At 38.4% G+C, this 26,405-nt stretch overlaps 1 protein-coding gene across 1 annotated transcript in view; it reads left to right on the forward strand.

Moving 5' to 3' along the window:
- The window catches only part of LOC131931928 (uncharacterized), a gene marked incomplete at its 3' end in the record, with an annotated part of 34,673 nt that extends 9,340 nt beyond the window's left edge, over positions 1–25,333 (forward strand). The window contains exons 6-7 of the mRNA XM_059288761.1: positions 23,130–23,357; positions 25,283–25,333. Of these exons, the coding sequence (XP_059144744.1) occupies positions 23,130–23,357; positions 25,283–25,333 (279 nt within the window). The remainder of the gene's footprint in view (positions 1–23,129; positions 23,358–25,282) is intronic.
- Between the last annotated feature and the right edge of the window lie 1,072 nt (positions 25,334–26,405).

The raw sequence follows: 26,405 nt of genomic DNA on the forward strand, positions 1-26,405 counted from the left end.
ACGTCGTATGTTCACTATGAGCATCTATGTACCAGCTACTGAATGAAAGTACGTCGTATGTTTACTATGAGCATCTATGTACCAGCTATTAAAGTACGTCGTATGTTCACTATGAGCATCTATGTACCAGCTACTGAATGAAAGTACGTCGTATGTTCACTATGAGCATCTATGTACCAGCTACTCAAGTACGTCGTATGTTTACTATGAGCATATATGTCCCTGCTACTACAGGAGAGTATGTCATATCTTTACTATGAGCATCTATGTCCCTGCTACTTAATGAAAGTATGTCGTATGTTTACTATGTCCCTGAGAATACAAGCCTAGACTATTTATATCAGGTACGTCACGTTTTGTCACGGCCATTGATCGTGTAAACACACATCAATGCTACATCATCCTAATAAGTGCAAAGTATATGAGAAAGTATGGTGTAGATATAGTACTTATATAAACACCGGCTTTCGAACCAGAGAATATATTGCCATTTTTTTTAGCAATCTGATTTAACCACGTACAAAGCGTGTACTACACCGTGTTTCAATACGCGATGAAACCAGAGTTTAATCTACAATACAGGCCAATGAATATGTGTGTGTAGTCGTAGATCAATGTCAATTAAATTACCACTTTTAACCGTTGATGGCATGCTTTAAAAGCTGCAGCAGTTAAGCTGGACGTTAACAGCGATACAAATCAAGGGGCCGCCAATTTTTAGGTGACCCTAAACTTTGTCCCTTAATTGTGATAAGGATTTTTTTTTCTTTTTTTTTTTCGTCTAATTAAATTAACAGCTCCCCGCTAAGCTAAGAATGCAAATATGGGTTCCTTAATCGCGCGGGCCTTTTCAGAGGCCGTTCTTTTTATCACTAGACATATTTTCGGAGGCCCCTTAATTGCGACTCGTATTTAATATGTATTAATATATATTATATTTCCAAATATAACTAAGCAATGTTATAGTGTGTTGGGATGGGGGGGGGGGGGTGCTGTAAAATTCTCCCTATTTTACTGCCCTCTAGTTTTTTAGTCTTAGTTATATTATGTTTATGTATCATATTGCGATACTACCTTTAGATTGTCTTGTTAAACAAACGGAGTCTATGTCGTTCTTTCATTTCTTGCGTAGTACTATTATGTGTGTTACATTAACCAAACAACATATTTATAACTACTGTCAAACATTGTATGCTGTACTTTCATTCTTTCATTTCTTATGTAGTCCTATTTAAATATTTTTTGCATTTGTGTTACATTAACGAAACAAAATATTCATAACTACTGTCAAACATTGTTAGCCGTCATACAAAAATCAGAAAAATTCTAAAGCAGCTGGTTCATTTAATGGGCGAGTCATCGATTAGGTGATCGATATTTCCCCTGGTGTTGATTTAACGCTGCCTGGCCCTGTGATTTAAGTCTTAATTTTTACAGGCCAGCTGGATGCTGAAAGGCCGTCGGGGTGAGGGGGTTGTTCATTGGTTGAAAATGTACAGCCGACTAGTTTATTGAAACAGCCAGGCTGAAAGGCCATCGGGGTGAGGGGGTTGTTCGTTGGTTGAGAATGTACAACTGACTAGTTTATTGAAACAGCCAGGCTGAAAGGCCATCGAGGTGAGGAGGTTGTTCGTTGGTTGAGAAGGTACAGTTGACTAGTTTATTGAAACAGCCAGGCTGAAAGGCCATCGGGGTGAGGGGGTTGTTCGTTGGTTGAGAAGGTACAGCTGATTAGTTTATTGAAACAGCCAGGCTGAAAGGCCATCGAGGTGAGGAGGTTGTTCGTTGGTTGAGAAGGTACAGCTGACTAGTTTATTGAAACAGCCAGGCTGAAAGGCCATCGGGGTGAGGGGGTTGTTCGTTGGTTGAGAATGTACAGCTGACTAGTTTATTGAAACAGCCAGGCTGAAAGGCCATCGGGGTGAAGGGGTTGTTCGTTGGTTGAAAATGTACAGCTGACTAGTTTATTGAAACAGCCAGCAACAGCTTTCGTTTAAAAAAGTTTATGCTTAATTTGATACAGGTGATACACCTTTATCGATTGGTTTGTGTGGAGATTGGTGGGAGCTTAGAATTTTTTTTTAAATATAAATTTTATGCTTAATTAAATATAGTGATACACCTTTATCGATTGGTTTGTGTGGAGATTACTGGGAGCTTAGAGTAATTTTTTTTTTAAATTTACATTTTATGCTTAATTAAATATAGGTTACGCACATGTATTGATTAATTTATTTGAAAACTTTTTTTTTTAAGTTCTTAAGCTTGTGTTGGCACAAAAATTTAATGACTTTAAGATTGTGAAATTTCTGTGTTCGATTATTCATGAAATTAGATTTCAAGTGTAGATTTAATTAATATAGTTATGTTTTGAGAAATGGTGAGTGAAGTCGCCTAATGACCTACCCGCCACTTGTTCTTCTCCCAAATTATCTTAGGTACCCGTGATAGCTGAGTCGGCTCAGGCATGACCCGGCTGTTTAAGTCAAGGTGCTCGCGTGTTCAGTATTCTTGGGTTATAGTTATACCCTAACGGTGGAAGAGGGGCATGCGATCTAGAGGGTTAGTTATAAAGAATATATAGTTTTCACACCAGTGGCTTATGAATGCATTTGTCACACACCAAACTCCCAAATTTAAATAAAAGTTATTAAAATAAACGAAATAAAACTGTTGTATCAAAAAAAAGTTAAATAAAACGAAACAAACCAGTTGTACGCAAGTAGTAACTGTAAAACTTGTGTACGCTGATGTGTTTAGCTGACCGGAATACCTGATCAAATATGTGTGCTAGGTATTTGTTTACACACGGTCCCCATACTATCAGATGGCGAGTACCTGATGAAATATGTGTGCTAGGTATTTGTTTACACACGGTCCCCATACTATCAGATGGCGAGTACCTGATGAAATATGTGTGCTAGGTATTTGTTTACACACGGTCCCCATACTATCAGATGGCGAGTACCTGATGAAATATGTGTGCTAGGTATTTGTTTACACACGGTCCCCATACTATCAGATGGCGAGTACCTGATGAAATATGTGTGCTAGGTATTTGTTTACACACGGTCCCCATACTATCAGATGGCGAGTACCTGATGAAATATGTGTGCTAGGTATTTGTTTACACACGGTCCCCATACTATCAGATGGCGAGTACCTGATGAAATATGTGTGCTAGGTATTTGTTTACACACGGTCCCCATACTATCAGATGGCCGTATGTCTGCCCCGGGGTGGCGCGGGACCTTTAACAGTAGTCAGCAAGATATATCAGCGTTTCGTCATGCTTCATCATTTATTAATTTAATATTTTCTGATCGGCTAGTTCTCTTCTCATTACACTTGGTAATGGTAATATCTGTACTCATTACATTCTGTAATGGTTTTATCTGTAATCATTTATTCTGTAATCATTTATTTCCGTAACAGTTTCATTTTTTACTTTCTCGTATATACGAAGTATAGAGAAAGTCTTGTAATCGTGCAAAAAAAAAAATCGAGATTTTTACAAATCTCGACGTTTTACACCTCACTGATACGGAAAAACATAATTTTGCAATCTTGTCCGTATGTCTGTGTGTCTGTCTGTGTGTCTGTCCGTCTGTCTGTCCGTGTGTAAACACGATAACTTGAGTACCGTTACAGCTAGGTTGATGAAATTTCATATATAAGTATTTTATCAAAATCGTAAATCCGTATCAACTTTTGAGCGATTTCCGATAAACGGAAGTGGTACTTTTCCTACTTTGAATTTTTCAAAAGCCTATAACTTGAGTACTATTTCAGATAGATAAATGAAATTTCACATGTAAGTAAAAGATCTAATTCTCTACCTTCTGTTAAATTTTGAGTAATTTCCGTTGACAGGAAGTAGTACTTTACGCTACTTCCGATTTCTCAAAAAAATAATGTAAATTTTAAAAGTACTAATAATATTGCGCACTATTATGCGCTTTTTTATTTGGCGTTCACTTGGTGTGCAATTAATTTGTCTACGAGATTTTATTCTATTTTTAAAACTTTAAGTATTTAAAATGGATTAAAAATCATGTCTATAGCCCGAGTTCCCATCCCCTGTTATTTTATATAAGAATATTCGAGAAAGTTTAGAGGAGATCACTCCTGGTTTATTTACTCAGTAATTCTGTAAAGGGTTTATCTTTACTCATTACATTCTGTAATGGTTTTATCTGTATTCATTTATTCCGTAATGGTTTTATCAATACTTGTAACATTATTATGTAATGGTTTTAAATGTACTCTGTATTTTCTGTAATAGTTTTATCTGTACCTATTACATTATGTAATGGTTTTATCTGTACTCATTAATTCCGTAATGGTTTTATCTGTACTTATTACATTATTATGTAATGGTTTTATCTGTACTTAGTACATTATTATGTAATGGTTTTATCTGTACTCTGTAGTTTTATCTATACTCATCACGTTATGATTAATTTCAAGATTATATTTAATTTAAAATTTTAGTATAGTTCATATTGGTTAGTTTTATGTAATAGCTGTAATTATTTCTATTTTATCCATAATCGTTATTTACTATATTATGATGTTACAATAACGTTTTATTGGCCATTTCTTTAATCTCGGATATTTTTCTGTTTCTACAATTATTCTTTTCACTGCCAAATTTGCAATGATCTCATCTACAATAATTGTCAAGAATGTATCATTTAACTACTTCACTATCTAATGCTGTGTATTCTATAACACAAATTGAAACAACACTTGGTATTCCAGCCGAGGCTTTAAAAAAAAAACGACCGGGAAATAAATGGCCTTGGTCTCCCCAACTTGGATTTATTGCCCTAATTTACATTGATCTGCGTGTTTTGTAGCCCGCCGGAGTTCTCAATGGATGCCGACAATGGGAGCAGATACTTGCCACGAGCAGGGCTTCAGCCCATTATCTCCCTTGTCTGGTGTAAGAATGGTTCAGGCCGAGAACCGGTCATGCTTGGAGCCTGAGCATTGTTGTGACGACAGTCATTGGCTTTGGAGCATTGGTTCTCAACCCATTTTTTCCCGTGTACCTCATAAATTTTTTGTCCATTTTTCGAGTACTTATATACATTATTAAATAAATACAGTGCATTATTTTATTAGTTTATACTCCTCCATATTCCATGCAAAGACACGCACACTCTTTAGTATGTCTGATTTAGATATAGCCTTGAAGGGTGTCTGTTATCGAGTTGAGAACCATTGATTTTAAAACACCCAGATGAGCTCATTGTATTATCCAGGGGGGATGGGGGAAAGGGACAGTAGCCTTATCGACCCGAGGGGGTAACTAAAAATAATCCACATGACGTCATGTCGTGATTCCGTCCGTGGCCGGGATAGAGCGATGTGCTGACTGTGGTGACGGCCGCGGTGTACAGACAAATTAGTGTCTCGACTGTCTGCCGGCTATAGCAGCAGTCTGCCGGTCACGGCCGCAATCTGTCGGCTACGGGTTCAGCCGTCAATTTTTTAACTGAATTTTTACAGTAAGCTAGCACTTGCATTGACATTTTAAAAATTCAAGATGGGAAAACACGATGGTAGCTTAACCTTGATTCGGGGTATTTTCAATTTGCAGCATCTTATTTTTATCCCGCTAAAAGCACCATACAGCATCATTCTATTCTTAAAGTTGCCTTTTCCAGCATCCACCCCCCCCCCCCCCCACAAAGTTAAGACTTGCACTTGGTACTTGATTTGTCTTATTTTTGTAACCAACTGGTATTACAGCATCCGCAAGACGCTTTCAGTCCTTCTTACATCGCAAGCCGAACAATATTTCTGACCAAAACCCTGGCACCATCACTAGCCTTTATCCTAAAGTTAATCCTAACGCTAACCCACGCACAATTTCTTAACAATAATACAACCGCAATACGATACTTCATCATCCCAGACCCTGTACCCATCTGCCGCGTTATTCAAACCGTAGTAAGGACACTGGAGATGTTGAATGCACACGACACACTATTTAATTACCTCAACTAAAACGGGTCTTCCCTTTCTATTGACATTTTGTTTTTAGTTCTAACACGGGTATTTGTACTTGGTTGTACCAGGACCTAGTTTATAGGATAGAGTTATGTATGGCTGGAGCTTAATCCATAATGATGGTAAAACGAATGTCTTCCCATACAAGTCATTTCATGGGGTGGGATGGTAATGGAGAAAGTTAATCGTACGGATAGCTAACGTAGGAACTCACAAACCCCGACTTTTTAAATAGCTTTGTTTCGTTGTTATTGTTGTGGTTTTTGTGTGTGCTACATCTGAATTTTACTTAATATAAAAATGCACTTCAAAATCCTTAAGAGAAATACTGACACTTAGTCTGACCGGCATACCAATGTATGCCTAAGTAGGGCTATGTTAGTGCTATTGTTAAAAATACTTGCCCTCTATAACTAACTCTATCGAATCCGGGTTCAAGTCAGTGCACCGTTCTGAGTCCACCCAGCTCTGATGGGTACCTGACTCACCTTATGGAAAGTAAAGGCGGCTGGGAATAGTGCTGACCACACTATCCTTTCATATGCCGATGTCAAGAAACATGAACTCTACTTCATCTGCAAAATGGATAGCTAGGTCTAAAAATGTATCTTTACTATAACTAACTCTAGCCTTAACACTTGGATAAAAGTATTGTTATCAAAGATATTGGATTTAAGATTATAAGAGTGAAGCAAATCAATTTAGAAAGCAAATATTGTGAGTGGCTGAGCGCACTTACAAAATCTTATCACATCTTATTTTATACAAACGTGTACAACTTTAAACGAACGTGTACAACTTTAAACAAACGTGTACAACTTTAACAGACATGTACAACTTTAAACAAACGTGTACAACTTTAAACAAACGTGTACAATTTTAAACAAACGTGTATAACTTTAAACAAACATGTACACACACGCATTGTTACACGTCGTATAATGAGACAGAGCAATCGTATGATGGAATAACCACGAGAATGTCTCCCATTTCGGTTCCCGGTCTCAATTTATTACGACGTTCTTGAGTTTTAAAAGTTATCTTGGCTACTTGACAGGAACAATGATTTTTTTATAGCTTTTTTTAAAGCTACAACTGCATATGTGTTTCCGTTAAAAACATTTGGTGGGGGAAACTGGTAGCTATGACAATTGCGGTCATATTTAAACATTAATTAACGCATTCGTAGGATTTCCACAGTTCATAAAGTATTATAGTTTAAGCCCAAGTATGAAGTCTTAATATTCTAATATAGTTTTAAGTACCCAGCTATACATTTTCAAACTAATTTATTGTGAATTTTCAAATTTTAGGTCTTGTGAAAACGTTATGAACCCCTCTCCCTTCAAATGCCGATATTAAATAAAAAAACAGCAGTTAAACTCTACTTCATCTACATATGGTCATGTGTCAAGGGGTACTTAACTTTTTACTTTCTACTCAAGCTTTGGCGAAAGCGCTTCAAGTAACTCTCACGTAGTGGAGAGAGAGAGTGTTAAAACTTAAATCATGTTTAAAATGTAATGAAACTGCAGCTGCCACGAAAATTATCGAATCTCCATAATGGATAGAATTAACCAAGTAATCTGTTAATTAAACTTTAAAAAAAAACCCGATGTTTTTACTCTTTGTTTTTACATCCTGTTGTGATTTTCCCAGCTGGAAGCGTAGAAAATTGATGAACTATGCAGCACATTTCAATCAATAGAAGGTTGGGTTACAGATTAAAGGACAACATGCGTACATTTATAGTAAGGAAGCTACAAATATTATAATTCAGTAAAAATAAGAGAATATTATCAGGTTATTTTAAAAGATTATTTTTTTCGTCTTGGTTATGGTGCAGTGTAGTGAGTTAATAGGCGAGAATCGTCGTGAACGGCAGTAATTAGTGACTGAAGATTAAACTCCAACTGCGATCAACTTGACCCTAACTATCTTCATCTAAGTGGAACTGGTGACCGAACTGATTTTATTGGGATCCGGACAAAAGGCCGACATGGACGAAAGGCCGACACGGACATAAGGCCGACATGGACAAAATGCCGACAGCCAAAAGGCCGAAAAGACATAAGGCTTTTTGTAGGACAAAAGGCCGACATCCAAAAAGCCTCATGTCTTGTCGGCCTTTTGGCTGTCGGCCTTTTGTCCTACACCCGATTTTATTTCCGCGTTTAGGTTAATGAAATGTGACACAAAGTCTCAGTTCACCGGTCTTGTGTCCAAAACCTTTAACTATCAGGTTCTGCGTTTTTATGTCCTGGTCACGCTTTGACCAGCAAGTGAAATACGTTGCTTTGTCGCATGCCTTTGGTCGATAGGTCTCCCTTGTTTATCTGATTGGTGAGTTACAGTAGGTTTCCTTTGCTGGAAGATTTACAAAGATTTACAAAGGTCACGTGATAAGATACGCCCAACTGGCGCATGTAACACTCTTCTTATATTGTCTAACGCTGATGTTGGCAATACACTTAAGTAGATTTGATCCGACAGAACGGCAATAGGTTGTTTCCAACGGAGAATGTGTTGTATGGGGTGAAACCATGGAGGATAGGTTGTGGGTTGTTCGCTAAAGGAATGCAAGTTAGCCGTGGAATGTTCGAGGAAGGAGTGCAGCCATGGATGATAGTGTGGGGTGTTCGCTAAAGGAATGCAAACATTGAGTTAGCCGTGGAGTGTCCGAGGAAGGACTGCAGGCATGGAGGGTGAATATGATAAAAAACGTGTTTATCGTCTATTCATTGATCTCATATATGTTTTGTTCGGTGAATTAGACGACTAGAAAACGTTATTTTAAAGTAAGTTTGAATATCTAAAGGAGTTTTTTATTTTGTATACAGGGAAGTCCATTATAATGATGTTCAGTTACACATACGTCGTTTTGAATGTCTCATAACTGTTATTTCTTTTACCAAGCACATTTGTAGCGTACCGAAGTGAATCAAAATACACACATACTCTTAGAAAAGTATGTATAAATGATAACAGCATCCGTATAAAAATAATAGAAATATATGTTAACCCACTCAAGAGGTTTCTTCTTTCCTAAAGCTATTTAGTTCCAATTTTTAAAGAAAAAGATAACTGAGAAGTAACAAGCGAGATGTGTGTGTGTGTGTGTGTGTGTGTATGATGGTGGTGGTGGGGGTATACGTGTGTTTAAGGTGTAGGGTGGGGGGGATTTCAAAGCAAAATGATTTTCTAATTTAGTGTATAGGTGATTTTTAATTTTTTTTTATTCATATAAAAAGAAACGATGTTTTGTTTTTCTAGAAAACTGAAAATATCTCCAAAAATCCAAAGTTTCGCTTCTGTTACAAAAACAGAATTTTATTTTATGACGAGACGTGAAAAAGTAACCAACATTTTCCAAGATCTCGAATGAAGAATCTACACAATCGCTTCCTTTTATAGACGGGAATGTATCTGGCTATTGTTCCGGTAACCCAAAGCTTCGTACCATGACTCTCCTTACTCTCCGATCAGACTGGCTGGAACAATACGATGTTATTGTATCGCATTACGCCGTCTAGTCTCGCTATTATATGGGTCTGACTTCTCGGTAGATTACACTAGTGTTGTGATTCTGTTTTGGATGGGGAAATGGTTTTTAAAGAAAAATTGCCTTAATAAAATTTTTAAGGTTTTTGGATTATGTTCGAAGGAAAAAAAAACTTACTGAAACAAATTGAAATAGATCAGAGGAAAAAATAATTAAGTCATATTTTAAAATTATTTATTGAGGATAATGGTGTAATGGGGGGGGGGGGAATTTTTGTGAGGAAACTCTACTTTATGGACTTAGAGGGGTGGGTGGGGGGTTAGTAGAAACCGACGAATATTAAATTGTGTATTTTTTAAAATTAAACACAAGATCTAAAAATGCGTATTGCTCACATACTTGACTTAATCCTTTGCTACACTTTTCCAGCTACAGCTACACCTTTCCACCGGACTATGTGTTGGGCAGCTGTCTTTAGTTGAACCCACGTAAGCCCAGCAGCCCTTGCTTCTATTTCAACTGCCCTTCTCCGGGATTGCTTTAGTCGGTCTACTTTTCTTTTCCCCTGGGTGTAACGTTATATTACGCCGTTGTAGGGTGGGATTTCTATGTCGATATAATGGAGGGTAAAAAACAGGGCTGAAACTGGACTATACCATTACATGGACGATGATTTAGTCTGGGAGACCAAACGCCGTTTACGGTAGACCGTGAGTATCCATCACGTGGTTGTTCCACATATTTAGACCAACATTTGTACAAAGTTATATATTTTTTTTTCTTCATGGGACGTCGTGGAAGGACGTCTGTTTCTTCTTCGTCCTTAATTTTAGTGTTGGAAGTGATCCCCTCCAACACAACTAAAGTATACGTGCCAAACCGGTTAAGCGCCTGCTGTTATTTTTGGATTTGTTTCCATAGCCTTTGTCCAACCAAGAACAAAGTTGTTTGATTTTGGAGTTGTCTCTTCTAGAGTGGCTGTCCCCAACTAACGAGCCTCATCTGCCCGATGGTTCGAAGTCGAAACTATTCGGTTTAGCAACCATGAGGACGTCTGGAGCACTTGAGTCTACCCAGCTCTGATTCACGTTAGGGAAAGCCACGGCGGCTGGGCATAGAACATTGGCTATTTCTCCGTATGTCAATGTTTCAAACACCGCTAATCGCAATTTCTACTTTATCTTCGCTATTGACCACCAGGTCCAAAAGGGCAACTCTTACTTCACAGCTGTTTCCCGTTTGCCAGGGTTTTTCGCATCTATAAGCCAACACCAACAATTGTTATTCTCGATTTTTTTCTATGCTAAAAGCATATAGTTTACTTTATTTATATCTACGTTATAAATAGTATAAATTATAACTATAGGCTAATGTATAAACTCAATCAGGCTTTAAACAGAATGCCATTTTTTAAACTCAAAGTTACATTGAGTTGTAAGATGTCCCTACGTCAGGAAAATTTTAGAACCGCGATTTTCAGTAATGCGAGGTCTTTGTTGAGTATAGTTAACATAATATAGTGCGTGTGTTGTAGATTAGCGTGCAGATGTTGTGAGTATACCAGAGTCGAGCAGGATTGAGGACAGATAGGATTTTGCTAAATCGATAATCATTGTTGTCCTTGTTTGATAATCCGTTTTATCCACAGCAACATATGGTACGGTGCGGCGTGGTAGAGTGGTGAAGCTTGTAAGTGCTAACCTGATTGTCCGGTGGTCGATTCCCCGTGATAAACTGCTCCTCGCTGCAAGTTCACTCAGCACTAGTACCTGATGTTGATTTAAACGATAAACTTCTACTTCAACAGCTTAGTTAGGGCTCGGTAGAATAGTTAGCACATTTTTATGACATCTGACATTTAAGCTATTTTTTAAAAATTATAAATGTTTTTTTTCTCTAATTATTTGTTAATGCATATGGAGACTTATAAATTGTTTCTGTTACTAGCATTTAAGAATGATTGTACCAACTCGACGGACTTATTCATGTCAGCGTACACGATGATTATACCACCAATCTAGTAACTAACCACAATCTTTGGTGTCCCATACACTACACTACATCACGTGACTTCCCGGTCTAATATTTAATAAGGGTGTACAATGTTTCTCCTTTCTCCCAGAACTGTCAAACTACCACGGGCATAATCTTCCAGTATTTGCTGCCCCTACCCGCTTTAAGTCAATATTGGATTATCCTTGAATGTGCTCCATAAGAGAATTAGCTGTCATAAAATTATTATAAAATATAGTTTATATATATATATATATATATATATATATATATATATATATATATATATATATATATATATATATATATATATATATATATATATATATGTTAAAGTAGCCTCGAGTCGTCCATTACGACTGTCACAGACAGCAGACCATTGGTAACTGCAGCAGGACGTGTTGGGTGGTGGTGTGGGGGGGGGGCGGATTTCCATTAGTGCCAATACATCAACACCCCCCCCCCCCCCCCCACCTTTTTATTGTTCCGTGTGTGACTCGCGAGATTTATTTGGCCAGGAAATCAAAAACTGATTGAGGTAATGGAGGGGGGCCAGATTGGCATGTCTAATCCAGAGCTCCGAGCTAGCTTTGGCCGCTGATCAACATCCGCTGTTTTATCTGCCCGCTTCCACATCCTGCTCAGCGCCCATTTAGCATTTCATAAAATCCCCGGAACCTGGTCGGAGGTTTAGTTTTGAGAACAGGGTTGATTATAGACGAAATAATACATCCTCACAAGACCAGGCCTTCAGACACTGTAATACAATAAACACATCCGTTCTTAAACGGGGGGGGGGGGGGGGAATAATTAAAAAAAATCTTTGTATTTAATTTTACGTGGATAAAAATTATAATCATTTTTTTATTGATTTTAATTATGCTTACGCTTATGTGGAAGTTAAAAATTAATTTTAGATCTCTTAAGCTCATAAACTCTTTTTCGTAGATGTCATCCTAATTACTTTCTTGTTGATTTATTAAAGAGTGAATTTAATGGATGAAGCCAAACAATGTAAATATAAATGAACTTTAATTTTGTTAGCGTCGGCGATACGAAATGCTGTTATTATTGTATACAATGTTATTACCGCAGAGCAGTCGAAAGAAATCCATTCAAAACAAGTTATATAATTACAACGCATAAATAATGATTACAGCAGAATACACGAAATAAGTACAGATCGTACTAATTATGCAAAATACTTCTAAAAAGCTCTACTGAACACATTAAAAAACTCGGAACGATCTCAGGATATAGCTAATCACAAACCACTGTGACTTTGTTACAGGCGACCATTCTCAAAGATTCTAACACTGTTTTTACAAAAAACATACAAAACAAGTTAAATAATTGCAACGCATAAATAATGATTACAGCAGAATACTCGAAATAAGTACTAATTATTCAAAGTACTTCTAAAAAGCTCTACTGAACACATAAAAAACACGAAACAATCTCAGGATATTGCAAATCACAAGCCAATGTGACTTTATTACAGGCAAACATTCTCCGAGATTCTAACACTGTTCATTACTCTGGTCCAATCAGCGGTAATCTTCAATCAAACACACTTTTGACATCTGGCCCGTGAGTTCGATTTTTCCTCGGTTCAGTGTGCCGACTGTTGTGTAAATACCCCACAGCACCGCGGGTCAAGGGGCACACAGAGCGGCAGGGGAGGTAATATTAACCTGTGCCACTAACTGGAGCAATTTGCGCATTTTGTTGGCCTCTTCACGAACGAATTAGCGCTTCTCTTTTTTCCTCTGTATATATATATATATATATATATATATATATATATATATATATATATATATATATATATATATATATGTATCCGACATACAATTAACGAACTACGTTTATTAGAACGCTGTAAAATTGCTCGGTTTAAACGTGTATAGTTTCCTTACGATCAAATCTGAGTCTTCAACTTCTGTGATTAATTCTCCCCCCCCCCCCAGATAGGTTAGTATTCCAGTGAAAATTTAGCCTGCCTGTGATTTCCCTAGACCCACGTATTGATACGCCCGAAAGCCGTCATTACTGTGGTGGAGGGGGTTGTTGCTGTTATTGCTGGTCTGGTAGATCGATGCTTCCTCCGTGTCTCTGGTGCGACACCCAAAGAACCATCTGACACAGTAGACTGGATATGATGCACTGTTTACTTAAGGTGAACATCTCATGATACTTTAAATATCAGCGGGCAGCGAAGAATCGCAGTTCATTGACTTGTTCCTTTCTTGTTGTCTTAAATTAATTGTTTTGTAGTCAGCTGCCCTTAATCCGTATTCTACTTTAGTCCGAACCCTAGTCACCCCATTACCTGAGAGCGAACCCTAGTCACGAGATTACCTGAGAGCGAACCCTAGTCACTCCATTACCTGAGAGCGAACCCTAGTCACCCCATTAAGTGAGACCGAACCCTAGTCACCCCATTACCTGAGACCGAACCCTGGTCACACCATTACCTGAGACTGATCCCTACTCACCCTATCACCTGAGACCGAACCCTACTCACCTCATTACCTGAGACCGAACCCTACTTTTCGCCCTGTCTATCCGTAAAATTATTCATTTTTAACATGAGCAGCTCGGGTCAGAGGAATATAAGGGCAATGCTAATCGATAATAACTAAATATTTGCAGCGAGTAAAAATGCGTTTAATCTAATCTTTTTAACAATTTTATTCTAAGTGGTGAGAGGCAGAGGTTACACTGAAAGTTTTTTAAACGACGTTCGATTGTAATTATTATGTCATCGAAATCTGCCTGCTAAATAAAATAGCTGTGTTTTTTATTTTATTTAGGTAGGGTAGGATAGGCTAAGGTAGCAGTTGGGTGTTATTTTTGTTCTTTTATTTTGGTGTCATAAGAAAATTTTTAATAGTTGCACTGCCGAAAGAGAGTAAATTCCTTGATATCTAAAAATAATAATTCTATGAAATTTTCTGAAATGAAAATTCTAGATCTCTTATATTTGAGCAGAAAGACAATTATAATATATCGCTTTTTGAAAATTAGTTGTAAGTACATAGTTTTTGAAGGTCAGTTAATTAGTGCTTGCATACTGACTTGCTGATACACTACATTGCTTACGTCATCTGTTTAAGCCACCTTATATTTTCTTCATTGACAATCTGTGATCATTGTTTGACCTCGTGTTTAGCCTGACCTTCTTTGACCTGACCTCTTGTTTATCCTATCATTGTTATGACCTGACCTTTTGTTTAGCCTGTCCTTGTTTGACCTGATCTCTTGTTTAGCCTGTCCTTATTATGACCTGACCTTTTGTTTAGCCTGTCCTTGTATGACTTGACCTTTTACTGGCACACTTTCAAGACAGCCCGCGAGGGGCATCTGTTACGTGACCAGTTTTTTATTACGTCGGTCATTTTTTTTTTCAAGGCTCAAAAAATATTTTTTATGGAATCTCACACAGCCATCGATTTTTATTTCCCCTGCTGTTAAAGGCCAGCAATTGTGGAGTCACACACTTTTTTTTCTCTCCCCTTGCTGCCGTAGAAGAATCAATCAACTGCCCCCACTTATTACAAGGGCATGACACACACAAAAACATGGATAAAAAATGCTCGTCTTGGCATTGGATTATTGAGAAGGAACGAAATTTTTTTTTTTTTTTTTTGTGTGTAAAAGGAAGCTTGGTTTTTCCTCAAAGAAGGCGTTTGAGGCGATGTAACAAATTTTTTAAGAAAAAAAATTGAACAATCGTTTTTTTTATCGGGATGGGTAATATCACTTAGATACTTTTTGCTAATTTGTTGTATGTCCTTTATCAGATTCTTAAGTTTTAACAACAATAGAAGCGGTCATTTATTGAAGCTTGAAGTCCACACCTTAACAAATTCTACACCTGTTTTCTCTAATACACTCATCCGCTCTCCCTGACTCTCAACTGTCATTGCGATTTAAGGCTTATTTATGTTTTGTCTTTTCTGTATAACAATGCTTAAAGATTAAGAAGGGATGCCGTTTTTTTCATGATTGTATTTTATTATAATTGTTTTCAAAACTAAACGTTTATACGGCTTTTATGTCCTTATCCCGCTGTATATCGCACTACCTTGTTCGGACACAACGAACAGGGACTGTAGTGGTCGAGGGACAGTATAAATTGGTAGAGGGACATATTAGTAGATGGACCTTTTGGTGCAGGAACAACATGGGCCGAGGGATAGTTTGTCGAGGGAAATACTGGTCCAGGGACATATTGGTAGAGGGACCTTTTTAGTGAAGGAACAACATGGGTCGAGGGATTGTTTGTCGAGGGAAAGTACTCTTTGAGGGACAGTGCTAATTGAGGGATAGAGTTTGTCGAGGGGAAAATACTGGTAGAGGGACAGCATTGGCGAGGGAAAGTACTAGTCAGGGGACAGTGCTGGTCGAGAGATAGTGCTGGTCGAGAGACCGAGTTTGTAGAGGGAAAGTATTAGTCGATGGACAGCATTGCTACAGGGCAATTGCAGAACATATCAATACCTGCGAATTCATCACAAAAATATTGGCATCTCATCACGTTTTTAACGAACAAAAAAAAAACGTAATTGAAATTCGAAATGAAATTGAATTTTCGTGTTATCTTAAAAATTATGTCAGCTCGAATAAAATGCTCCGGGCAACGATTTGTTTTTAGCATGTGACCTCATTAAATAAAAAGGGGGTTATTTATTTTTGTTTGTATTTCTTTTTCTGGCGAAGGCGTAGGGTAGGAACGTTGTCGTTGTTTTAGTTCCCTAGCACTATAAGCTCTGGACCATGTACATGTATGCTCATTATACGCCATCTCTATATCTTTTTATTATATATATATATATATATATATATATATATATATATATATATATAGATATAGATATAGATATAGATATAGATATAGATATTGTTATGCAAAGTGTTCGTTTGATCAACATCTAATCTGGATAAATTTAGAAATAAACGCTTTTCTGTTTAAAATACCAAACAAAATAGTTGAGCACCTTCATAAAGAAAACTGTTTATGTAGATTCTAACTGGAAGCGTAGAATGAAACATCAGGCAACAAAAGTTCTGTTTATTGGCAGCACGTCCCACACAGCAGCGGGCTCCTGATTGCTCATTTTTTCTTGCCAGACTATTTTCTCGAACAGCGGTTCCCAAATTGTTGATCGTGACAACGGTCTATGCCAGTCTATGGGAACGTGTAAAATATCGCTATGTAAAATAATTTTTTTTAAAATACTCGATCGATACGTGCTTTATTTCACCCGAAAAATAGGTTAAAAATTTTTTTTTACATCGATCAAATACTTTTGACGAAAAACGTTAACAAAAGTATATAAAATACACTATTTATTATTTTTCTTTATTATCATTTAAACCTTGCAATATACACACTAATTAAGAGTCTGAATATATGAATTATTGTTGTAATACCGCTATAGCCAAAGTATGTTCAGTATTTTGTACTCAGTGTGCTATTATACTGGCATAATAAAATGTGGACCAGACATTAATCCGTGTATTTCGTAAATACTCGCTTGTCTACTCACTGTGACGAGATCTGATGTTTTTCAACATCACTTTGAGAAGCCTTGCAGCACCCAGTCCTCAACCCCCACTCCCCGACCCACTATAAGAAGCCCTGAAGCACCCGACCCACTTTGAGAAGCCTTGCAGCACCCAGTCCTCAACCCCCACTCCCCGACCCACTATAAGAAGCCCTGAAGCACCCGACCCACTTTGAGAAGCCTTGCAGCACCCAGTCCTCAACCCCCACTCCCCGACCCACTATAAGAAGCCCTGAAGCACCCGACCCACTTTGAGAAGCCTTGCAGCACCCAGTCCTCAACCCCCACTCCCCGACCCACTATAAGAAGCCCTGAAGTACCCGACCCACTTTGAAAAGCCTTGCAGCACCCAGTCCTCAACCCCCACTCCCCGACCCACTATAAGAAGCCCTGAAGCACCCGACCTACTTTGAAAAGCCTAGCAGCACCCAGTCCTCAACCCCCACACCCCGACCCACTTTGAGAACCCATGAAGGACCCAGCCCCCACCTTCACATCACGACCCACGTTGGGAGCCCCTCAAGCACCCAGTCCCACCATCACACCACGACCCACTGTGAGAACCTCTGACGCACGCAATCCTCAACAGACTCACAGCATGGCGCAGACTCCATGAAAATTCCAGACGCACCCACTCCATGCATACTGCAGTAGATGTTGAGAATTCATTTACAACTTTTTAGAACACCAGTAGTCCTCTTACCTTCCAGCTGGCTATGTGGCAATTACCTAGACAAAATGTTAAGTAAAAACCTGAAACAGAACTGTTATGCTCTAACGTAAGGTTTAACATTACGGTTCAATCAATTTTCTAGGATAAGATTTGAGTTAGGTATATATTTATGACAGAATCCGATTCTAAGTATCACTCAACGCTAGTCGAGTTTTAGTTTAAGAACAAATGCCGTAATGATAGCGCTATTTGCTTAACCATAATGTTTTTTATGTACCGCATTCATCGTTTAGCATTGTTATACGTGTTTGTATTGATATCTACAGCACAGATAAACACCTCCTCTCACACCATTCATCGAGTGGGAGTATATTACCCAGCCCGCCTATCTTCAGCTACTGTAGAAACTATTGCCATCTTAGCATTAGTGTGATCAAAAGTGCATAGAGTATCGAAGTAGTGTGTGTGTGTGTGTGTTTTTTTTTTTTTACTGTTGTCAGTGTCAGGGATAAATTTTATAGCTGGGTGATGGTTGGCGAATAAATTTGACATCGAAATCGTTGTTGTGACATTTTAACAAATTCAGCTGTCAAATTAAGACAAGAAGAAAAAAATTGTGTTAATTTTTTTTTGTATCCCCCCCCCCCCCTCCCCTCCCCCATGAAATCGCTAACGAAATTAACACTGACCTGTCAAAACTGGACATGTAACATGAATGACCTCAGCTGACGGCTCAGACCAGAGGCAAAGAATTCTATTCCCCCGGAAATACTTTTTTTTTTTTTTTACACATTTTTAAAACGCCATCTGTTTTAATTTTAATATTCCAGTAAATTCACAGTTTGTCCGTTTAATGTCTCTCTCTTTAACAACTAGCTACATTACCGGATGACATAAATTATCTTTTGGCTCCGATAACCGTAGTGCTGTTTAAGGTTAAAGGTCACGATGGCTGAAGACTCGACCTGATTGCTGGGCACCTCCCCCCCCCCCCCTACAACGTCATGTCATTTACAGACATCAAGGGACAGGGTACTGATGAGCTGTTTAACGTTTTTAAACTTTTTTTTACCGTTTCTTTTTTTTTTTTCGCTCTCCGCTTTTCTCTCTTTTTCTACCTCGCTCGTGTGTATTCTCTCTCAATTTCTCTCTCACTGTATCACTCCCCCCCCCCCCTTTTTTTTTTGTTCCCACTGTGTATCGTTTACTGATAGTTTCCATCTTACTTAGCCTTCTATGATTATTTCTTACCATACTTATATCCGGCAGCATTGCTATTAATTATTGTACTCTAAACCCAACAGACAAAATATGGATTCGATACCTTTTTTAAAATAAATACACCCAGATTTCTCTTCCTTGTCTCAGGGGTGGAATGGCCCGCCGGTTTACCAGGAAAAAAAAGCATTCTGGGCTCCCCGGAAAATATCTCGGTGGGCCCCCAGGAACGGCGCTGTAATATCCTAATAGAGTTTTTATTTTTTATTTAATAGTTGGTATTTTACCAGCAAGTAGAATTCAGGATTTAATGGAGAAAAAAAAATGTAGATTGTAAACTTCAATATGGGGTTGTGGGCCCTTTTTGAAATGTACCTGTGCTCTTGGACTCAGCTAGTCCACCCCTGCTTATCCTTCATTAAGAAATGATAACACTTCGGGAACATTTCTCATGCGAAGCTTGTCAGACTCGTATTATTCCTTCAGATAATTTAGAGTACATACCCACAAAAAAATGGAAGAAAAAGTCGATTTATGGAGCAAGTAACATTGCGTGTTCGTCCCCAACCACACGTTAAGCACTGCGTCCTGATTGGTGAGTTGGGGGGAAAAACAAAGCGCAGATCAAGCACTTTTGGAGGGCTGTCTTGACTTGGTCGGGGGCCGTCTGGGCAAGTGGTTGCTCAAACTGTGGGAGCGTCCACCGGAACCCAGACACCGGTTATCGGAATTGGTTAGCTCGCGTTAAATTAACAGTGTATCACTACAGGCTACAGGACATTACCCCCGTATTTAACCCCCCGGAGCAATTACTCCCCTGTCAATTACACCCCCCCTCCCCGGGGAATTACCCCCCCCCCTCTCAAGTTAGAATCCTAACTCTAACTAGAATTCTATAACTATATACTACTTTAATCAAAACCTTAAGAAAAAGACCAAAACCTAAGCTTCCACCTTAGCCTAAAACTTCACACAAAACCAAAACCAACGCTAGACATTGGTTTAAGCCTAACCCTAGCCCTAACCCTAACTCTAACTCTAACCCTAACCCTAAACCTAGCCCTAACCTTAACCCTGTCCGGGGGGTAATGTCCTACTGGGCAGGGGGTAATTGACAGGGGGGTAATTACTCCGGAGGGTAATGTCGGGGGGGGGTGTCCGGGGGGTAATTGACAGGGGGGAAATGCCCTGTTCCCATCACTACACGCAATTTTGTGAGTCGGGATTCCAGATCGACGCCGATGTTTAACGATTGGGGATTGTAATAAGAATTTATGATTCCACCCCTCAGCGTTGGTTGTCTTGAGAACCACTGCCCTTGGCGACCCAGTCTGTGCCTATAAACAGACACGAGATTATTTTTAGACGCTTTATTACCCTACACTTCCTGTCGCGTTTAAAAAGAAATCTCTAGGCTTTTACTCTTATACAGAATTAAAATTAACATATCAGTTTAGTGAAATATTAACATATCAACTGTATCAAAAGACGAGTGGTGTATTTCAATTCTTTTTTAAAAATGAATATATATTTTTACTTAATTTGGCAATATTACAGGTTAAATGGCGCTACTGTAAAATATCAAAAAACTAGAACGCATATATTTTTAAACTTTTTAATATAATATTTGACACTTTTAAAAATATGGAAATGGAGTTTCAGAAATAATTTTTCTTGAAAGCTAGTACTTGTGGACGTAGGCCTACTGAGTTTTTCGTCTATACAGTCATATGAGAATAGAAACACATAAAGAAGGGTAGACTAAACTTATCAACACGATACATTTAACCATTCTCCTCTTATATTTGCTTATACATGTATGTACCATCGTATTAGAAGGCTTTGATAGTATGAACCTAAGACTAATTCTAACCCAATCAAGGATTTACTAAAAAAAATTAACCCCCCCCCCCCCCCCTACCAAAAAAAAAGCGCTCGACTCTAATGAAATGTGGTGTTCCAACGCTGTATGTGTTGTTGTGTTAATGACGTTGATCAGTCAGACTTGTATTCGGTTGTTGTAGACAAGTGAAATCAGACGGTAAATCTACAACTTGAAAAAAAAGGTTTAATTATCCACTAGAGTCTAGAGTGTTTTAGCAGTCCTTACTTCGTGTGTATTCTGAGATGCAGTTATAAAAGTATAGCCATTCTCTAGAACGGTCTGGTTAGTCTGAATCAACTTCATACAATTTTAATAACACCTTATAAGGCTGCAGTTAAGCATATAAGACCTCTATATAAAAGCCCCCATAACGTTATCGTCATCTATTGTATAAGATGATTTCAAGCTAGCACTGGTCCAACAAGAGAGAGAAAAAAATAAAATGAACCGGTAACTATGGTTACGGCATGAACTGACGCGTAAAATCATAGGGGAGGTAATGCTCGCCCTGTCATTGCATTGTTCATTGTTCTTTTGATTTGGGTTTGGGTAAAACTGTATGCGACTTCATTATAGATCAATATAAACTGACCCCTTTTTTGGGCTATTTAATTTCATTAATCAACACAGAAATATATTTTGCCGCAATCGTTTAGCTTTTAAATCTAAGTATTATTGATAGACAACTTTCAGTTTATGTTGTTGTTCAGATTGTATTCTATTACGTAAGGAGTTGTTTTTTTTTTTTTGGTAAGCGTAGCTTCTCGGACTGCCGCGCTCAATGTTAAAGGGTGAAAAATGTTAGTGACCAACAGGTTAACACCTTCCGTCTCCCAATCACGGCACTGAGCTCTACCAAGTGAGGAATTTCCATCTGGAGTCACGCAACGGCCCGTGTAGTTTACTGCCGTCTGTCTTATTTCTTGCAGGCCCACTTGCCGGATATTCCATCACAGAACTTTTTTTTTTACATTTGTACTTTTTTTTTCGGCATTTTCTACTTAACGACTGTTCTACTTCTGTCTTTCTCTACTTTACAAATGTTCTACTTCTGTCTTTCTCTACTTTACAACTGCTCTGCTTCTGTCTTTTTACAACTGCTCTACTTCTGTCTTTCTCTGCTTTACAGCTGTTTTACTTCTGTCTTTCTCTACTTACAACTGTTCTTCTTTTGTTTTTCTCTACGTTACAGATTTTTTTTTTACTTCTACCGTTCTCTACTTAAATGTTAGACTTCTTTCTTTGTCTACTGCTGTTCTACTTTTGCCTTTCCATACTTGACATTTGTTGTACTTCAACCCTTGTTTATTTAACGTTACACTTAATAACTATTCTACTTCTCTACTTTACAACTTATCTCCTCTCTGATTCTACTTTGGAAAATATATTTGATTATAATATAACCCATGTTGTATAGTTCATGCACGGTAGTTCTCTGAATTACTTTAGAACAGTTCTACTTTGAGAAAAAAATCTTGTATTCTAGAACAATTTACAGAAGAAGAAAAAATTAATTCAAGATCGTCATTGTGTAGAACTGCTATTTTATAATTCGTTTAGCATTAGAAACAATTCTAGCTGTGGTTTACGTGTAGATGTAGATCTAGTTTAAAACCGCACAACTTTTTAAAAATGTTTTTGGTTGTAAAGTTTGACGCTAGTCGACCAATTAGAAACAATTCTAGCTGTATTTAACGTTTAGATCTAGTTTAAAACCGCAGAACTTTTGTAAAATGTTTTTTGCTTGTAAAGTTTGACGCTAGTCGACTCAGGGAAACCTAACAAGGGCCAGAGACTGTCAGTGCTGAGTTGTCTCCCTCTGATGTGCTCCACTTCCTCCTGTTCGCCACTCGCATCTGTTTATGAAGATGTTTCTCATTCTTTTTACACCAACAAGAACTAATCGTCATCGCGACACCCTACTATTTGGCTATTTGATCTTGTGCTAAACATCGTCACGTAGGATGTATAGACTAATTAAACACTGTAATAACAAAACATTGTATGCTTATTGTTTTATGATAATCTTTTAATGACCATTGGCGCTCGAGGCATCAATAAATTAGCACCATTTCGTCCTGTTTCAGGAAATAACCTCTGCCTGTTGGAATGTTAGGCCTTCGTCTTTCAACACTTTCTCCATTGATCTTCTTCATGTTTACTTTGGCCACCTTCGTTTTCTCTTGTGGTGTCCATCTGTTTTATATGTTTTAAAAAAAACCATCTTTACTTTCTATTTGACAGATCTGAGAGACTCTGACCCCTCCGTTATACCCACACCAACCCCCACCGATGCAGTGACCCAGCGTCCAATTCTCACCACCCGCAGTAAGCTGGTGGGTGACCCCTGCGAGCCCGGGCACTTCCAGTGTGTCCAGAACGCCATCTGCCAGAAGACAACATCTGACCTGCTCGGGGAGTGCCGGTGTACGGAAGGTTTCTCGCAGACTTCAGGCAGAACATGCGACCCAGGCAAGTACATAATTAATGTGGTCGTTAGACTGGGTGGTACTTTATTGTTGTTGTCTTTTCTGATGTTAGGTGCATTGTGGTGATACGCTTTGGGGATATTAGCCTACTAGTCGGGTTTCCATTGTATTAAAGACCTCTATGTTTTCACAGAGTTTTCTGTGTTAGTATGGTGTGTCGTGTATGTATGGTCTGTCTCGTGTAGGTATGGCCTGTCGTGTAGGTATTATGTGTCGTGTATATAAGGGTACGGTCTGTATTGTTTGTACTGTCTGTCGTGTATTTATGGTATATCGTGATGTATGGTCTAGCGTATAGGTATAATCCATCATGTTCGAATAGGCTACCAAGAGGTATGTCGTTAGAGGATACAATCACCATCCACCCAGCGTGGGTATCAATACTAATCAGGCTTGACTTACGACTTTTATTCTAAGTACTACAGGTACCAGACTACATTTGCCCAGGTGCTAAGAACGTCGGGCTTTAAACTTGACACCATCTCACCGTGTGTACATCTACAATACATATTGACTCTTTTTCTCACGTTTTGTCACTTATTAAATATAACTTATTAATATAAATTTGCTTACACAGCACACACATTCATTTTAAACTAAAACGCATGCAGTTTTCTTAACACAAAATGCCTGTTAAATCTGTAGTACCATCAAATTACAAAAGGCTTGCTTAAACTACAAAACCATCTTTTTTTCTACACAAACTGCTTGCTTAAACTACAATACCATCTACTTTTTCTACGCAAGGTGCTTGTTTACATTGCGAAACCATCTAATTTTCATACACAAACAGCTAGTTTAAACTGCAATAACCATCTAGTTTTTCTTTACAAACTACTAGTTTAAATAGCAAAACCATCAATTTTTTTCTACACAAACTACTAGTTTAAATAGCAAAACCATCTAATTTTTCTACACAATGCTGATTTAAACTGCTATACCATCTATTTTTTCTCTACAAAATGCTAGATTATACTGCAATACCTTCGAATTATTCTACACAAACTGCTTGTTTAAACTGCACTACTTCATATTTCCACGACACAAATTGCCCGTTTAAACTGTGTTCCCCCTCATTCCCCACCGATTCCTCTACCACCAATACATCAAACCACCAACGCTTCAAACGTTATGAAACCTCGTACAGTTCCCCTGTCAGCAGCGTTAGACAAGAGGTCCCGTGGGGGACGGGTTAGCGCGGGGGAGACTCACATCAACAGAGACACGACCAAAAAAATTGTGGAGGATTGATTTTTTTAATAATCTGAAAAGTAGTAAAAATAAATGTTTGACTGTTTAATCAATATAGTTTATCCGACTTTTCTTCTATACTTGTCATCATTTTGATAAGGGAACACAAGTATAGTCAATGCCTTATCTGGACGAGAGCAGGACACCGCCCCCCCTGTCATTACCCCCCTCGAGCAATTACCCCCTGTCAATTACTCCCTCTCAGTAAGGAATACATTATTGCTAGGGTTAGGTCAGGGCTAGGGTTAGGGCTACTGTTGGGTTAGGGTTAGGTGTAGGTTTGTCGTAAGGGTTAAGGTCAGGGTTCTTCAGCTTGGGGGTAGGGGATAATAACCTATAGATGGGGGTAATTGACAGGGGGAGGGTAATGTCTCCATAGGTAATTTCCATAGGTGAGGACAATGTCTTTGACCGTGTCTAGGCATATGGTTCTCTGTTTTGAAAATTACGGGAAACAGTTTAACCTAGTGTATCGTAATAACCCTGTTAGACAATTATACGTAACGCCATTGGAGCAGCTTAAAGACTGACCACTAAAAAGGTGTTTACAACCCCCCTGATCTATTAGATTCAATCAATAATCTTTAAACGATTACTATCGACCGACCCTGAGGTGCTAATGAGGTATTAACCACGTCCTACATAATTCATCCACAGATAATCTCATCAAGCACGATGTTACCCCCAGATACCCCGGGCCCAACAGAGGTGAGATTATGTTGTTTTTTTTTAAATCTTAATCCTCAGCAACGAGCATGGGACGGCATGGTCTAATGGTAGAGCATCGACGGCAAACCCGAATGTCTAGAGTTCGAATCTGGGTTCATGTTCGCAAAACGTTCTTTAGTCCACCCCAGCTAGTGTTATTTATAACTCAGCACCACACACTGCGACAGCGAGGTTGGGTGGTAGAGCGTACGACTGCTAACCCAGAAGTATTCATAGCTCGAATCCCGGGTTTGTATCATTCGAACGTCCTAGAGTCTGATGTGTACCTAACTCACGTCTCAGTGATAGTAAAGGCGGTTGGGCATATTGCTGACCACACTATTCTTTCATATGCCAGGGTAAAGAAACAAGTGAACTTTACTTTTACTTGCCCCATAAACCTTCACATTCGAAAGGGAACTTTACAGCACAGCACCGCTTCTCGTGCACTTTATTTCACTGTGTTTTCCATAGGATTTCCATAGGATTTCTTCAGATTTCGTTTACTCTCCTGAAACTATATCAGATTAGAAATCACGATTTTATATGTAAAATATCATTTAACAAATTCAGCCTCCCCCCCCCCCCAACCCTAAAATTGATTTCAGTCTTAAATTTTTACCATCCCTTCCCCCTCTCTCCCCCCTCGCCCATCCATGCACTGGCCCTATCTCGCTTTCCAAAGTGTTTTTTTTTTTTTGAAAATGCAATTTATATTTAAAATATTAACTGAACTGGACCAGCTTTAGGTATAGTGATCAATTTTCATTGCAATTAACAGTAATAGTTTTTAAAGAAAAAACTATACATTCAGTTTTAAAAAATGAAAATTATGAATACATGCTTTTTGCCTCCCCCCCCCCCCCCCCCCCCCCCCCCCCTCTTACTCAAAAGCCTAAACTCACTTCCCTTTCAGCTTAGTGGTGTAAAAATAAAATAAGTGGGCAAACATATAGTAAAATAATCTCATATCATTACTTGTAGCACATATATGACTAATCGAACCTTTTGTATAATGGAATCATGCACTGCATGACATTTAATTTATAAATATTTCATAATATTAAATCAA

The sequence above is a fragment of the Physella acuta genome, unplaced genomic scaffold, assembly GCF_028476545.2.
Source record: "Physella acuta isolate Inbredline_101_S28 unplaced genomic scaffold, ASM2847654v3 ptg002057l, whole genome shotgun sequence".
Taxonomy (NCBI): Eukaryota; Metazoa; Mollusca; class Gastropoda; family Physidae; genus Physella; species Physella acuta.